This window comes from Myxozyma melibiosi (assembly GCF_037950935.1).
Source record: "Myxozyma melibiosi strain Phaff 52-87 chromosome Unknown BZA70scaffold_8, whole genome shotgun sequence".
Lineage (NCBI taxonomy): Eukaryota > Fungi > Ascomycota > Lipomycetes > Lipomycetales > Lipomycetaceae > Myxozyma > Myxozyma melibiosi.
The window spans coordinates 382884-395352 of record NW_027042922.1 but is presented as its reverse complement, the minus strand read 5'-3'; the positions used below and the strand labels follow the sequence as shown (position 1 = coordinate 395352).

At 53.8% G+C, this 12469-nt stretch overlaps 7 protein-coding genes across 7 annotated transcripts; 4 read left to right on the top strand and 3 right to left on the bottom strand.

The window, feature by feature from the left end:
* On the top strand, positions 1–1876 carry BZA70DRAFT_280697 (homoserine-O-transacetylase). Its single transcript, XM_064913014.1, has 5 exons — positions 1–215; positions 273–480; positions 554–727; positions 797–1037; positions 1089–1876. The coding sequence occupies exons 1-5, from the start codon at positions 194–196 to the stop codon at positions 1866–1868; spliced, it is 1425 nt and encodes a 474-aa protein (XP_064767451.1). The 5' UTR covers positions 1–193; the 3' UTR covers positions 1869–1876.
* Positions 1877–1908: 32 nt separating this feature from the next.
* BZA70DRAFT_192104 (uncharacterized protein) lies at positions 1909–3163 on the bottom strand. Its single transcript, XM_064910040.1, has one exon. It carries the CDS (start codon positions 2716–2718, stop codon positions 1948–1950), a length of 771 nt encoding a protein of 256 aa, XP_064767450.1. The 5' UTR covers positions 2719–3163; the 3' UTR covers positions 1909–1947.
* Positions 2936–4646, top strand: BZA70DRAFT_290388 (trypsin-like cysteine/serine peptidase domain-containing protein; the record flags this gene model as incomplete). The annotated part of the gene is made up of 2 exons (XM_064914203.1): positions 2936–3105; positions 3173–4646. 2 exons carry the CDS (start codon positions 2936–2938, stop codon positions 4644–4646), a joined length of 1644 nt encoding a protein of 547 aa, XP_064767449.1.
* Positions 4647–4680: 34 nt separating this feature from the next.
* Positions 4681–7300, bottom strand: BZA70DRAFT_280692 (ran-binding protein). Its single transcript, XM_064913013.1, has 2 exons — positions 6560–7300; positions 4681–6498 (listed from the first exon to the last, which is right to left on the bottom strand). Exons 1-2 carry the CDS (start codon positions 7183–7185, stop codon positions 5055–5057), a joined length of 2070 nt encoding a protein of 689 aa, XP_064767448.1. The 5' UTR covers positions 7186–7300; the 3' UTR covers positions 4681–5054.
* Positions 7301–7683: 383 nt separating this feature from the next.
* Positions 7684–10040, top strand: BZA70DRAFT_280689 (MBOAT, membrane-bound O-acyltransferase family-domain-containing protein). Its single transcript, XM_064913012.1, has 8 exons — positions 7684–8032; positions 8101–8168; positions 8224–8562; positions 8613–8729; positions 8792–9151; positions 9210–9533; positions 9595–9742; positions 9807–10040. Exons 1-8 carry the CDS (start codon positions 7837–7839, stop codon positions 9911–9913), a joined length of 1659 nt encoding a protein of 552 aa, XP_064767447.1. The 5' UTR covers positions 7684–7836; the 3' UTR covers positions 9914–10040.
* On the top strand, positions 9767–11160 carry BZA70DRAFT_191897 (INO80 complex, subunit Ies4). The gene has a single exon (XM_064910037.1). The coding sequence runs from the start codon at positions 10097–10099 to the stop codon at positions 10940–10942; it is 846 nt and encodes a 281-aa protein (XP_064767446.1). The 5' UTR covers positions 9767–10096; the 3' UTR covers positions 10943–11160.
* On the bottom strand, positions 11161–12364 carry BZA70DRAFT_191896 (ubiquitin conjugating enzyme E2-C, Ubc11). Its single transcript, XM_064910036.1, has 5 exons — position 12364; positions 12021–12304; positions 11842–11931; positions 11534–11769; positions 11161–11470 (listed from the first exon to the last, which is right to left on the bottom strand). The coding sequence occupies exons 2-5, from the start codon at positions 12144–12146 to the stop codon at positions 11380–11382; spliced, it is 543 nt and encodes a 180-aa protein (XP_064767445.1). The 5' UTR covers positions 12147–12304; position 12364; the 3' UTR covers positions 11161–11379.
* Between the last annotated feature and the right edge of the window lie 105 nt (positions 12365–12469).

The following is a 12469-nucleotide window of genomic DNA, read 5'->3' as shown; positions in this document are numbered from 1 at the left end:
GCGGGCGATGAGTATTACAGTTTTGGTGAGGCTCGAAATTTAGGCCTTCTCGCTCGCTGCTATCGTCGTGTGCTCTGCTCTATCGCCATCGTCCACTTTCTATCTTCTATCCACAACTCAGATCTCCCACAATTACAATAGAATTTACTCCGATAGTCTCTTACAGTATCACTTTATACTATAACAATATCTAATGTCGCAGCAGTCTCGTTATGGTACGTCCATCGCCTTCTCTTACTCAGCTGGATCCTCCACTAACCCCCTCAACCCAGAACGAGTCTTCGAACAACCCGAGAACCCGTTCTCGAAAATAGTCTCGGGCCAGACCTATGCCATCATCCCCGAGTTCACGCTCGAGTCCGGCATCTCGCTGCGCCAGTTCCCGGTCGCGTACAAGACGTGGGGGAAACTCAACGCGAGCAGGAATAACGTCATGGTCATCTGCCATGCGCTGACCGGCTCCGCTGATGTTAATGATTGGTGCGTCGTTGTTTTTCTTCTTTTTGAGATGTGAGGAGTTGTGGGCTTGTTGCTAACGATGGAGTTTGCGTAGGTGGGGTCCGTTGATTGGACCTGGCAAGGCATTCGATACCTCGAGATTCTTCATCGTGTGTATGAACTCACTAGGCTCGCCCTACGGCTCTGCCTCGCCATGTACAAAAAACATAGAAACCGGCGAGATCTTTGGCCCCGAATTCCCTCTCGTCACCGTCCGCGACGACGTCAAGTATCCTCACTCTCGTGTGCTTATCTCCGGCTTTGATCGTCAGTTTGACTAACTACTCACATCTCGCAGTATCCACCGCTTGATCCTCGACGATCTCGGAATCAAGCAGATCGCGGTTGTGATTGGCGGCTCGATGGGCGGCATGCTAGTCTTGGAGTACGCATTTTTCGGTCCCGAGTACGTGCGCTGTATCGTGCCCTTGGCGACCTCGTCGCGACACAGCGCGTGGTGCATTTCGTGGGGCGAGGCTCAGCGGCAGTGTATCTACTCTGATCCAAAGTATGATGATGGATACTACTCCTTTGACGATGTAAGTCTGCTGTTATATTTAGCTATAATGAATAGGGACTGACTTCAACAGCCACCAAACACAGGCCTCGGCGCAGCACGCATGTCGGCGCTACTAACCTACCGCTCGCGCAACTCATTCGAATCCAAGTTCGGCCGCAACATCCCCGACCCCGCCCGCCACCGCACCATCAACGCGCCGCAACGCCAGCCCGAGAACGTGTCGGAGGAGAACTGGGCGGTCCACAACGACGGCCTCAAGAACGGCAAGAAATTGAGCTCGTCGCCTGGAGGCACGCCGACGCCCGACAGCGAGAGCGACCTGTCGTCGTCGTCGTCGCTGAGTAAGACGTCGTCGAGTACCTCGCTCCAAGGACTCTCGAAGCGGCGGCCGCAGACGTACTTCACCGCGCAGAGTTACCTGCGGTACCAGGGCGAGAAATTCGTCAAGCGGTTCGACGCAAACTGCTACATTGCCATCACGCGCAAACTCGACACGCACGATGTCTCGCGCGACCGCGGCGGGAGCGTGCGCGAAGTGCTAGCGACGCTCAAGCAGCCTGCGCTGGTTATTGGGATCGAGTCTGATGGACTGTTTACGTTTGCAGAGCAGGAAGAGATCGCGACGTATATACCCAACGCGCGGCTGGAGAAGATTGATTCGCCCGAGGGACACGATGCGTTCTTGCTCGAGTTTGCGCAGGTTAATCGGTATATCGTGAGTTTCCTGCAGGAGACGTTGCCGGATATTATGGGTAAGGAGGGCGCGAGTATCGTGTCGGATGATGAGGAGCTCGCGGAGGTGCGCTATAGTAGTACGGTGGGCGAGGTCGAGGATCTTACGAGTTGGTGATGTAAAATAGCACGAGACAATACAATAACATTAATAACACCATAACCAAATCCTATATTACAATATAAAACTCTACACTTCACGCAGCCTTATTCTTCTTCCGCTGCACCTCCTCCCACTCCTTATCCAACTGCCACCCCGCCTTATAATTCTCGCGCATATGCACAAACTTGCACGAGTCGCCGTACCCGCAAAACCCGGTCTGCTTGTAATCCTTGCACACGTCCGGCTGATAGTCCGTCACGGTCGTGCTGCGGATATTCGACGCGGACTTCATCGGGCCGACTTTGCGCGTCGCTTGCTCGCGCGGGGTGATGAATTTGGCGTAGTTTGCGTTGCCGCGGTAGATTCCCTGCTGCTGCTGTTGCTGCTGCTCGAGCGCTTCTGCTGCGTCGCCGGAGAGAACTTCGCCGTCGACTTCGTCGGACGACGGCTTCAACTTCTTCTTCCCAAGCAAGAAATCCTCATCGTACATTGCAGATTTCTTCGTAATGTCAGTCGTATTCGACAGCGCAGCCGACCCACTCCCCTTATGCTCCACACCAACCCCGACATCCGCAGCAGCAGCAACGCCCGTCTTCGACGACCCGTTCGCGCTACTCGTGATTGTATCCGAAATCCCGCCAATCTTCCTCTTCTTCGTAGACGTCTTTTTCAGCGCTGTCCGCCTGCTCTCGTCGTCTGAATCGGAGGCAGACGAGTTGGCTGAGCTTTCATCGTCATCGTCATTGTCGTCGTCGCTTTTGTCTGAATCGACTTTTGTCCTCCGCGAGGCAGCTGCGCGACGCCGCGCGTTGGCGATCTTTGCAGACGGTTTTTTGAAAAACGGCACTGTCGCGCTCGACGACATCCTTTCTCTTCTTTTCCTAACTTCTTTTCCTTAAACAACAACCAGATCCCTTCTGAACTTACAGAGTTGAAGAAGGCGATGATGTGGCGGGTTCTGTGGCGTTGAATGTGGCGAGTGCTGATTATTACAAATGCGTGGGGTTTGTGTCGATATCTGGGGAAAGCGATGCCTCGGCAGCACGACGAGATATAGCAGAACATTGAAGACAGGGTTGACGATGGCGGCCGTTGCGAGAAAGAAAAAGCCGAGATGGAAGTATTTATACGCGGCAGCGGCGATTAAAGTGATTTACAAAGACGACGAGAACATGCAGCGGCAGGTTGCGGTGTCGGGCGTGTATGTCTGCAGTTCAGAAGATGTCGATGATCCCGGGTTCGTGTTTACAATGTGAGTCCTCGTCTTTTGCTCTTGTTTTTCTCGAGTGGATTTGGAGTTGACGATGATGAGGGTGTAGATCGTCTGTTTTGTCATGCAAAGACGTGGCGACTGACCCCCGCTGCGCGTTCTACGCCGCGACCCCGGCCGCCGTCTCATCGACCTCGGTGACATGGACTCCCCTCGCGCACTCGACCTCCACAGACCTCCCCCTTCTCCGCACCTTCATCTCCTCACACACAACCGCCCTCGCAAACACATTCACATTCCTCCCTTCCTCCACAGACCTCACCCTCCCCACCCTCCTCGCCGTCTTCCGTCCTCAAACCCGTCTCACCCCCGCCGCACTCTCCCCGTTCTCCTTCGCGGGCCCGACGCCAGCAGGCGCGAAACTCGTCTTCCGCGGCGCGCCATTCGTGGCAGATAGTCCCGCCATCTTCCTCGGTTTTGAAACCCGCGGCACAGCAAGTTTCGTCGACGACGCGTCCGGCGTCGTGTTGTCGGACGCGCGGTATATGGACGGGATCGAAGGGAGCGCTGCGATTATCGACGATGACAGCGGGGATGGGGTGCAGTTGGGTGTTGTTGCGGGCGCGTTGAGGAAGGTGAATGGGGAGGGGGAGATGGTGGTTGTGTATCCCTGGACCGCGATCGTTAAGGATCTCGCCTCGCAGCTCTCATCTTCCCGTCGCAGAGCGCTGCAGGATCTCGATCTGCCAACTTCATTATTAACACTCAAAGACACCTCCGCGCTTGACCCCGCGCCGCTCTCTTCTTCCAGCGATAATGCGGCCGCCATGGCGCACTGCGTGGTATGCATCCGCCTCCGCAACAGGAACGGATCTCGCCGGTCGTGGGGCAGCGGCATTCTTCTGACGCCGGCGGTGATCGTCACCAACCATCATGTGATTCCTGATCTCGACCAGCTCTCGCTCGCGTCGGTCACTCTTCCGGGCGGGAAGAACGGGACTACGCTGGGTGTCGAACGGGCTGAGAAGCCGTTTGAGGGGATTGATATGATTTTCCTGTTCTTAAATAAACGGTCGTCATCAGCTATTTTGGCGTGTAATTACCCAACCGCCATCCCGAGTCTCTCATCCACGACTCCCTCCTCTACGATCCACCGCAACCAACCCGTCACAGCAATAGGATACGGCCTCTTCCCCCCCTCCCCAACAACCACACCCACCCCCCTCCTCTCCCACGGCCACATCACAAGCACAGTCCCCCTCCCCCTCCTCCCGCACACCCCCCCCTCCCCCGCCCTCTTCACCGTCTCAGCCGCATGCTGGAACGGCGCGTCCGGCGGCGGCGTGTTTGCGTCCGACACAGGCGCGCTGCTGGGCATGATTACGAGTAACGCAAAGACAGATCGCGGGGTGGTCTATCCGACGCTCGGGTTCGTGATTCCGGTGGGGGTTGTTTTGTTGGGGTATAGACGGTGCGTGATGAAGGGGAGGGGGGAGGGTGGGATTAGTGAGCGGGTCGTGAGGTTGTGGAAGATGCAGACTACGCACGTTGAGATTTTCGAAAAGATAAAGACGAAGCTGTGACTGTTCTACAATACAAATCATTCTCACAGAGAGATCCTGTAGTTATGAGTATAACTTTATTAATTCCATAATCCAGACCGAGAGAGTGTATAGCAAAAACAAAACATAAAAAACCACACGCACAGACTTGATAAACACAGACTCGAAAAAGTAAGAAAAGAAAAGAAAACACGCGGAAATGTGACATTGCTCCTGATTAACAAAATGATACCGCACCCACACTCACATCCACTCGCAGACATACACAGACACAAGACAAGAAATAGAAAGAGAAAACAAGAGACCGAGAAATATGTACCAATTAAGTGTAAAGTGTAAGCAAGGTGATGAAAAACATTACTCAGCCACCAGAAACCACACTGCTCATCAACTCCAATCGATAGTCGGCTGAGACTATGACGATGGCTACTATGACGACAAGAAATCACGTCTTATATTGACAAACGAAGCCTGTCCGCCGTGCTCCGCGAGCTCGTGTATCAGCACCGTCGTGTGCTTAATCAATTTCTCCAGCGGCGCGACAGACGACTTGCCCTCGCTGACCAAGATCGCGGCATTGAGATCTTCGGCGACAGCAGCCCGGCCGTGTTCGGAGAGAAGATGGGCGACGGGCGATTGTAGCGGGTCTGGGTAGGCCATTAGTGAGAAGATGTCGGTGAGCGCTTTTTGGGCGTCGAGTACGGACGAGACAGGGGGAGAGGAAGTAGTCGACGAAGGGTGTTGCGGCGATGGCGTTGACGAGGACGAGGCTGGGGATAATGAGGACGACGACGCAGAGGAGGTCGAGAGTACAGGAGCAGGAGCGGCGGTTGATTTCGCGGGGAATGTGACACCCTTGTAGTCCTCGCGCAGCTTCTGGCCGTACTTTAACGCCTCGCTGAGTAGTTCGTCCGCGTTCTTGACCGCCGTGGTCGAAGATGGTGATTTCTCAGAGTCGATAGTTGTGAAATCCGCCATCTCCTGGTCTTCAGACTGCGCTGCCGCCTGCTCATCAAACACACCTCCTTCCTTCTCCTTCTCCCGCGCCAGCGCACAAGCTCTCATGAGCTCGACAAACTTCCGGCACCGCAGCTGAAACAGAATCTTCGGATCCTCTTTAAACACCTTTGGGAAGAAATGCTCGGCAAGCTTGAGCGCGCGGTCGATGTTTCCTTCCAACACCGCCGTCCGGATCTGCTGACGATTGACGGTCTCGACGTCTTCGAGGATCTGAAAGTCAGCCGCTCCGCCGGCCGTGGCCGATCTGCCATACAATGCGGTCGAGAACGCAGAGGATTCGCTCTTGACGTCGTCGGCAAACGCGCGCGCGGATTCAACGTAGCCGTTGTAGCCGAGATATGAGGCGATCAGCTTATGGATCAGACGCGAGAGCGCGGCATCTGAGGCGCCCGAGCCTCCGGCGGAGGAAGACGAGGCTGCTGTGGTGGCGTTGCTGACGAGCTCAGCGGGTAGAGGGTACGAGCTGATTTGCTTGTATGTCTTTGCCTTTTCCTCAATCATGTAGGCGTCGATATCAAAAACGAACGGCTGCTGGCCAAAGTTGACGCGGATATGCTCGCCGTGGCTGCGCATTCCCACGGCGGGATACAAGCGAGACTCCTTGATATCGTTAAACGCTATCCCGAGCGAGATACCGTTCTTTGTGTAAAACACCGAGCCGTTGCGGAAATTTATGGCGCAGCCGATGACGTCGTTTGTGGTGAATTCGGGGCCGTAGGGATACGAAGGCATGCCGTTGGCCTGGCAGGCAAAAGTGTTGCCGTCGACGCCGTGGTAGCCCCATGAGTCCTGGACCAGGCCGGGCATTTTCGCGAGAGGCATTTTGGGTCCGCAGAAGCCGATGCCGATGGAGCTGTGGAGGGTTAGTAGCGTGCAGACGTACAAGGCGTACAAGGGTGGTGGTGATGACATACCCTTCTTTCCCGCAGACGATCTCGACTTCAAAGTAGTAGAGGCCGCATTGGGGTGGTATCGGATGATTAGCTCTCATCGAAGCAGCGTCTTTATCGGTTGGTTTCGAGGACTCGCTCTTGTAGATGATTTCGAGCTTGTCGTTTGAGAGTTCGAGGGAGGATGGGGATCCTTCTGGACTCCAGCAGGACGGCAGCGGCGGCGGAGCAGGTGATTCGAGCAGGCGCGCAGAAAAAGAAGAAGATCTGTCGACGTCAGCGTCGCCGAATCGACGGTGGAGAGAGACAGAGGCGGCGGTCTCGGCGGGGACGTCGACGGAGCCGACGGAGGGCACGATGAAGGAGGTCGAGTCGAGCGGATCCTGGATGACGTAGCCGGGCTGCTTGAACTGGGAGATGGAGTCGCGTTTGAAGGAGGAGAAGGAGGAGTCGGAAGGCGATTGCTGTTGCTGCTGGAGCTGCTGCTGCTGCTGAGTAGAAGGGTCCGGGGCGGAGGCGAGGGCGTTCTCGAGGATCTCGGCGTAGGCGGTGCCCTCGAGATACGACGGCAGTTTGGTGAAGCGACCGTCAGAGAGCGGCGCAGCAGGCACAGCAGGTTTCTTGCCGGCTTTTGCCGCGAAAGAAGCCATTTGTGTATTGTGAAGTTGAGTGAAGATGGGATTGTGGGGGACCGAAAGAGAAGATCCGGGACGAGCTCAGGTGAAGCTGCGCTGGTTGGGAGCGGACAGAGCCGAGGGGTTTGTGTCTTGATCGTCGGGGTGTCTGAGGGTGGTTTGTGGGTGGTTTTGATGGAGATTGTTGTTGTTAGAAGAAGAAGAAGAAGTGGATTAAGAGAGAAAGAGTGCAGATTAGCTGTAGACCGAGACTGCTGGCGGGTGTGGTGTCTGAATGCCTTGTTTCCATACTACCGCATTCGGTAACAGCACCGCGACAGAGCAGAACCACCTCCAAACCACTCTGTATGTTACAATCGTCTACTTGATTAGAATACTTCTTCTCTTCATTTCTTCTTCTTGCAGATAACCATCGTGTCTACTTACACACCCGCTGTTCACCTCTTCAAGACGTTGAGTTGAGATTATTTTGGGACGCGTCGCGCCGCACAGCCTCCAGTCTCCTCCTCGACAGTCTCTGCCCGGCTTTGTTTCCTCCCTTTGCTGTCTCCGCGAGATAAAAGCAGTAAAAGCAAAAAAGCTGCACTTTTGTCGACGCAGTCTCAGCCTGCTTCTTTATTCTTGTGTCTTCTCCCCTCGTTTGCTGCAGACGGCGCAGAACAAAGCATGACAAACCCCCTCCGGCTATTCGCCCTCGACGTGCTCGATGCTCGACTCGTCCCCGACTCGCAGGACAAAATCAACCAGACAAAGCGCAACGCGCCTCCTTCGCGATGGCGCACTCCCGAGTTCTACTTCTACTATCTCGTGCACATCGTCTGCGTGCCGCTCATGTTCTGGGGCGCCATGTCGGGCAGTAATGGTTCGTTTGTGCTCTTTCTCATAGACTTGAGGGACGTGGCAGGTTGCTGACTTTTGGTGAACGTGTAGAGAATAGCAGGAACTATGAAGTATACAGCGATAAGCTGGAACAAGGCTGGATGATGGGCCGCAAAGTGGTACGATGCAGCACCATCCAGATATTCATGCGTCAGTGCTAACAATATCACACAGGACAACTCAGACGCGCAGTACTCCGGCTTCAGAGGCAAGATCCCCGTCCTCACCAGCGCAATCATCCTGCATTTCATTCTCCGAAAACTCTCGCTTGCCTTCAAAATCCCACGGATCTCCTTCGACCTCGGGTTCGCGGCAATCTTTCTCTCCGCGCTGCACGGCGTCAGCGTGCTCAAGATCGTGGCTATCTACTCAATCAACTACAGCTTCACGAGATATCTACCCAGCAAATCCGGAATGATCAGCACCTGGATATTTTGCATTGCTATCTTGTTCTTGAACGAGATGTATGAGGGCTACAAATTCGGCTCGCTTCTACCTGTTCTCGGCGTTTTGGTAATACTCCTCATGTTATATGCTCATCTGTACAGCTCTAACCGCAACAGGACGGCTACTGTGGGCTTCTTCCCCGATGGGACGTCAACTTCAACTTTTCAATTCTCCGCATGATCAGCTACAACTACGACTACTACCAATCTCTCGCGACTCCTACCGATATTGAGGTAAGCCTTCCTTACCATTCATTTTTAAACGGCTTAAGACGCGGAATTGTTAACAGAATTAGAAGAAACAACGCGACGAGAAAGAGATATCTGAGCGTGACCGCATAGATATTGGCCCACCAAAGCACGAGTACAACTTCTTGACCTACATGTCGTATTTGGTCTACACCCCGCTCTACATCGCGGGTCCGATCCTCACATTCAACGACTACGTGTATCAAAGCAAACACCCGCTTCCGTCGGTGAATATCAAGCGGACCATGCTATATGGGCTGAGGATGCTCTTCTGCATGCTGGTGATGGAGTGGATCCTGCATTATATGTACGTCATCGCGCTGTCTAATTCGCATGCGTGGGAGGGACTCTCTCCGTTTCAAATAAGCATGGTTGGCTTTTTCAATCTCAAAACAATCTGGCTGAAGGTATTTTATTTTCTCTTTCACTCCGGTCTATCTAGTTTTAGATCACTAACAACTCCAGCTCTTGATACCCTGGCGCCTCTTCCGCTTCTGGGCCCTCCTCGACAAAATCGACGCGCCAGAAAACATGCTCCGCTGCATGAGCGACAACTACTCCGCCTCGGCCTTCTGGCGCGCATGGCACCGCAGCTTCAACCGCTGGACGACGCGGTACCTCTACATCCCGCTCGGCGGCTCCAACCACGCCATCCGCAATATGCTCGCCGTTTTTACGTTTGTTGCGTTTTGGCATGACATCCAGCTTCGGCTGCTGGCGTGGGGGTGGCTTATTACGCTGTTTGTGGTGCCGGAGGTTGCCGCGAAGCTGCTTTTTCCTGCCAAAAAAGTAATCCTTTGTTTCCTGCTTTTCGCTTTCTGCTCTTCAGTTTGTACTAACAATGATATAGTGGGCCTCATCCCCTCTGTACAGACACATGTGCGCGCTGGGAGCAGTCGCAAACATCTACATGATGATGATTGCCAATCTCGTCGGCTTTGCCATCGGCTTAGACGGCGTGCGCGACATGATCTACGACATCTTCAGCACCTGGTCGGGTAAGCGTCCACCCTCTTCACTTATTTGTTTGAAAGCTAAGGGCTAACAGCTCTGAAATGACAGGAATACCGTACTTCATCGCTATATCTGGCGTGCTGTTTGTAGGCGTCCAGGTCATGTTTGAAGTCCGTGCCAGCGAGGCCAGGCGTGGCATCAACATCCGCTACTAACGCAGAATCAATAAAACAGCATTATTACTCCATTTACGCAGTGTAGAGAGGTATTACATAATATATGTAAATCATGACATAATACACTACGCGGCTGGGCTCGTCTCAGTTCGCGCATCCTCCTCGTCTTCCTCCTCGTCTTCACCACAATCCGTGTTCAAAAGCAGAGAACAAAGCGACGCGATGGTTGTTCTTAAGCTGAACCCACAACTGCTCATGCAGCAGGAGCAAACAATGACCTCCGCCGCGTCCTCCCCCGTGGCCGCTTCATCACCACTCCCATCGTCCCCTGCGCCTTCTGATCTCGACCTCGAGTCCGCTGCAGCAGCAGCAGCAGCAGGAAGAGGAGGACCAGCCACAACCTCTGCATCAGCAGACTCAGCGTCTACATCTACATCCACAGCAGCAACATCCGCCGCTCCGAAACGAAAGATCTCATCGACACCTCAATCCTCCGCGAGCGTAAAGCGCAAACGACTCGCCGGCACCGCGAGCGCCAGCGCCTCCGCGCAACCCCCTTCGTCACCCTTACTCGCGCCCGCCACCGGCGCGACATCCGACGCCTCGGTCTCCGGCACGCCCGCGCCTACCCACCCGCCGAGCCACCACGCCCCGCACTCGAAGCTAGGTCCGAAAGCGAACCAGGGCTCGATCAACGCGCAGCTGCGCGCGCTGGATAGGTCGGGCAGGCCGTGTCGGCGGTGGACGAAGGTGCCGGTCGAGCTTAAGAGTTTCACGGGGTGGGAGTGGACCGCGGGCGCGTGGGTCGGCGACGCAAAGTCTGAGACGGTCGGGTTGAAACCGCAGCAGGACGAGGATGCTGCTGCTACTACTACTACCGCCAAGGACGGCGGAAAGGAGGTCAAGCAGGAGACAGGGACGGGTGCGATTTCTGCACCGCCTGCGCCGCCGCCGCTTACAATCACGATTCCGTCGCTCAACAGGTCAAAGAGTTCAAAGGATGGGAAGACGCCGGCGAAGTTCCCGGCGATTCTGCTCAAGGCGTCTGCTCAAGAGTCTGAGGCGTAGTCTAGTTGCTTGCATTTGTATTGTCGTTGTCGTTGTTGGATGTTGTTGTGTGATGTTGTGAGGTCTTTTGGCGTTCCTGGGTGTGCATTTATGTAAATATATAGCGTTCAAAAGTCAACTATTAGATATCGTCAACTGAGCTATGATATCAGTATGAGGAATGCAGACTATTCTACAAACTAGGTAAAAGTCTTAATAGTAATGAAAGCACATCAATTCCTAATCCAAAGGAAAAATGAGAGTACAACTTCTACATCTGAGAATACAGAGAACAACGATTACGCAAATAATAAACAGACAACAAATAAAGAGCTATTAGGGTACTCAAAAAGAAAGAACCGGATAACAATAAAATAGAGGGAAAAGGTGTTGTGACAATGTTCCGGCCCGCTTTAGTATACGCGTTTATGTCTGGAACATACTGCATGCTTATGCTCTTACTCGTCCGCGAGCTCTTCGATATCTTTGTAATGGGCCATGAGTGACTTCTTGTACTCGGCCTTGTTGTTATCCCACTGATCAGCGGCTCTAGATGAGAGAAAATGATTATTAGCTCTGGTTCTGCGGACGATTTGTGAGTGGACAACATACTGTGCGTTGAGAGGAGAGGCGTTGTTGGGCTCGCCGAGCAGAGACTGTAAGCTGAGGAGGATGGTCTGCACGTTGTAGATCGCGGACCACTTCTCTTTCAAGATGTCGAGGCAGATGTTGCCAGACATATCGACGTTCGGGTGCCACATCGGTGAGACGAAGCGGATGACTGGTGCTCGGTATGGGTAGTTTGCCGGGAAGGTCATTGATATTTTGTACGTCAGACCCTCGTATGGCTGATTTTCGTTAAATAGTTAGAGATTATGCACCAGAGCAGAGATAGTAGGGAGAAACAAGTGGATACTTACGGTTCCTTCAGGACCGGCGATGGTGCCAGTCCACTGGCATAGATTCGAATCACTCACGGGAAAGGCGCTGATTCCCGGGACGTTTGACATCTGCACGAAAGTCCGCAGGTCAGCAAATAGAAAAAAGGCAGTTTAAAAGCGAGAAAGCAACAGATATCTCAGGATGTGAGAATACACACCATCAACTGCATCAGCTCGCTCTGTAACCGCTTCGTCACAGAGTGGCCGTCTACCGCGCTGGCAGGTGCGTCTTGCATTTTCAATGAAGAATAGCCAGCAGCTGGGTGCGCGTTCTGGGATTCCATAAAGAGCCGGATAAAGAGATTATGAGAGGAAAGAGGGAAGAGGGAGCAATAATTATCGGACCGGGTGATTCTGCTGATCTGTGCCGATGTGCTGAGAGGTGCAGTTCAGGCCGGATCGGGATCGGGAACGATTTATAGAGGAAAACGAGAGTAGGAAGAAGAGCCGGAAGGTGGTCGACAACAGAAACGAACGTGGAGGAAGCTCTTCTGTTGAAAGTGAGGTGGGATATCGCAAACTGGCCGGTGGGAAGCAGAGAAGAAGCGGTGGCGGAGGTGGAACCAAAACAAACAAATGTTTGGGAGTTGCCCTAACCGTCGCTAGT

What these genes read in the sequence shown, in the direction of transcription:
- BZA70DRAFT_280697 (XM_064913014.1), top strand. Translation starts at nt 194, where the DNA reads ATGTCGCAGCAGTCTCGTTATG. An exon ending in GTCGCAGCAGTCTCGTTATG is followed by an intron (nt 216 to 272) that starts GTACGTCCATCG and finishes CCCTCAACCCAG; the next exon opens with AACGAGTCTTCGAACAACCC. An exon ending in TCCGCTGATGTTAATGATTG is followed by an intron (nt 481 to 553) that starts GTGCGTCGTTGT and finishes GAGTTTGCGTAG; the next exon opens with GTGGGGTCCGTTGATTGGAC.
- BZA70DRAFT_192104 (XM_064910040.1), bottom strand. Translation starts at nt 2,718, where the DNA reads ATGTCGTCGAGCGCGACAGTGCCGTTTTTCAAAAAACCGTCTGCAAAG.
- BZA70DRAFT_280692 (XM_064913013.1), bottom strand. Translation starts at nt 7,185, where the DNA reads ATGGCTTCTTTCGCGGCAAAAGCCGGCAAGAAACCTGCTGTGCCTGCT. An exon ending in ATCGTCTGCGGGAAAGAAGG is followed by an intron (nt 6,499 to 6,559) that starts GTATGTCATCAC and finishes AACCCTCCACAG; the next exon opens with CTCCATCGGCATCGGCTTCT.
- BZA70DRAFT_280689 (XM_064913012.1), top strand. Translation starts at nt 7,837, where the DNA reads ATGACAAACCCCCTCCGGCTATTCGCCCTCGACGTGCTCGATGCTCGA. An exon ending in CGCCATGTCGGGCAGTAATG is followed by an intron (nt 8,033 to 8,100) that starts GTTCGTTTGTGC and finishes GTGAACGTGTAG; the next exon opens with AGAATAGCAGGAACTATGAA. An exon ending in TCAAAACAATCTGGCTGAAG is followed by an intron (nt 9,152 to 9,209) that starts GTATTTTATTTT and finishes TAACAACTCCAG; the next exon opens with CTCTTGATACCCTGGCGCCT.
- BZA70DRAFT_191897 (XM_064910037.1), top strand. Translation starts at nt 10,097, where the DNA reads ATGGTTGTTCTTAAGCTGAACCCACAACTGCTCATGCAGCAGGAGCAA.
- BZA70DRAFT_191896 (XM_064910036.1), bottom strand. Translation starts at nt 12,146, where the DNA reads ATGGAATCCCAGAACGCGCACCCAGCTGCTGGCTATTCTTCATTGAAA. An exon ending in GCGAGCTGATGCAGTTGATG is followed by an intron (nt 11,932 to 12,020) that starts GTGTGTATTCTC and finishes ACTTTCGTGCAG; the next exon opens with ATGTCAAACGTCCCGGGAAT. An exon ending in GCCTCTCCTCTCAACGCACA is followed by an intron (nt 11,471 to 11,533) that starts GTATGTTGTCCA and finishes TCTCTCATCTAG; the next exon opens with AGCCGCTGATCAGTGGGATA.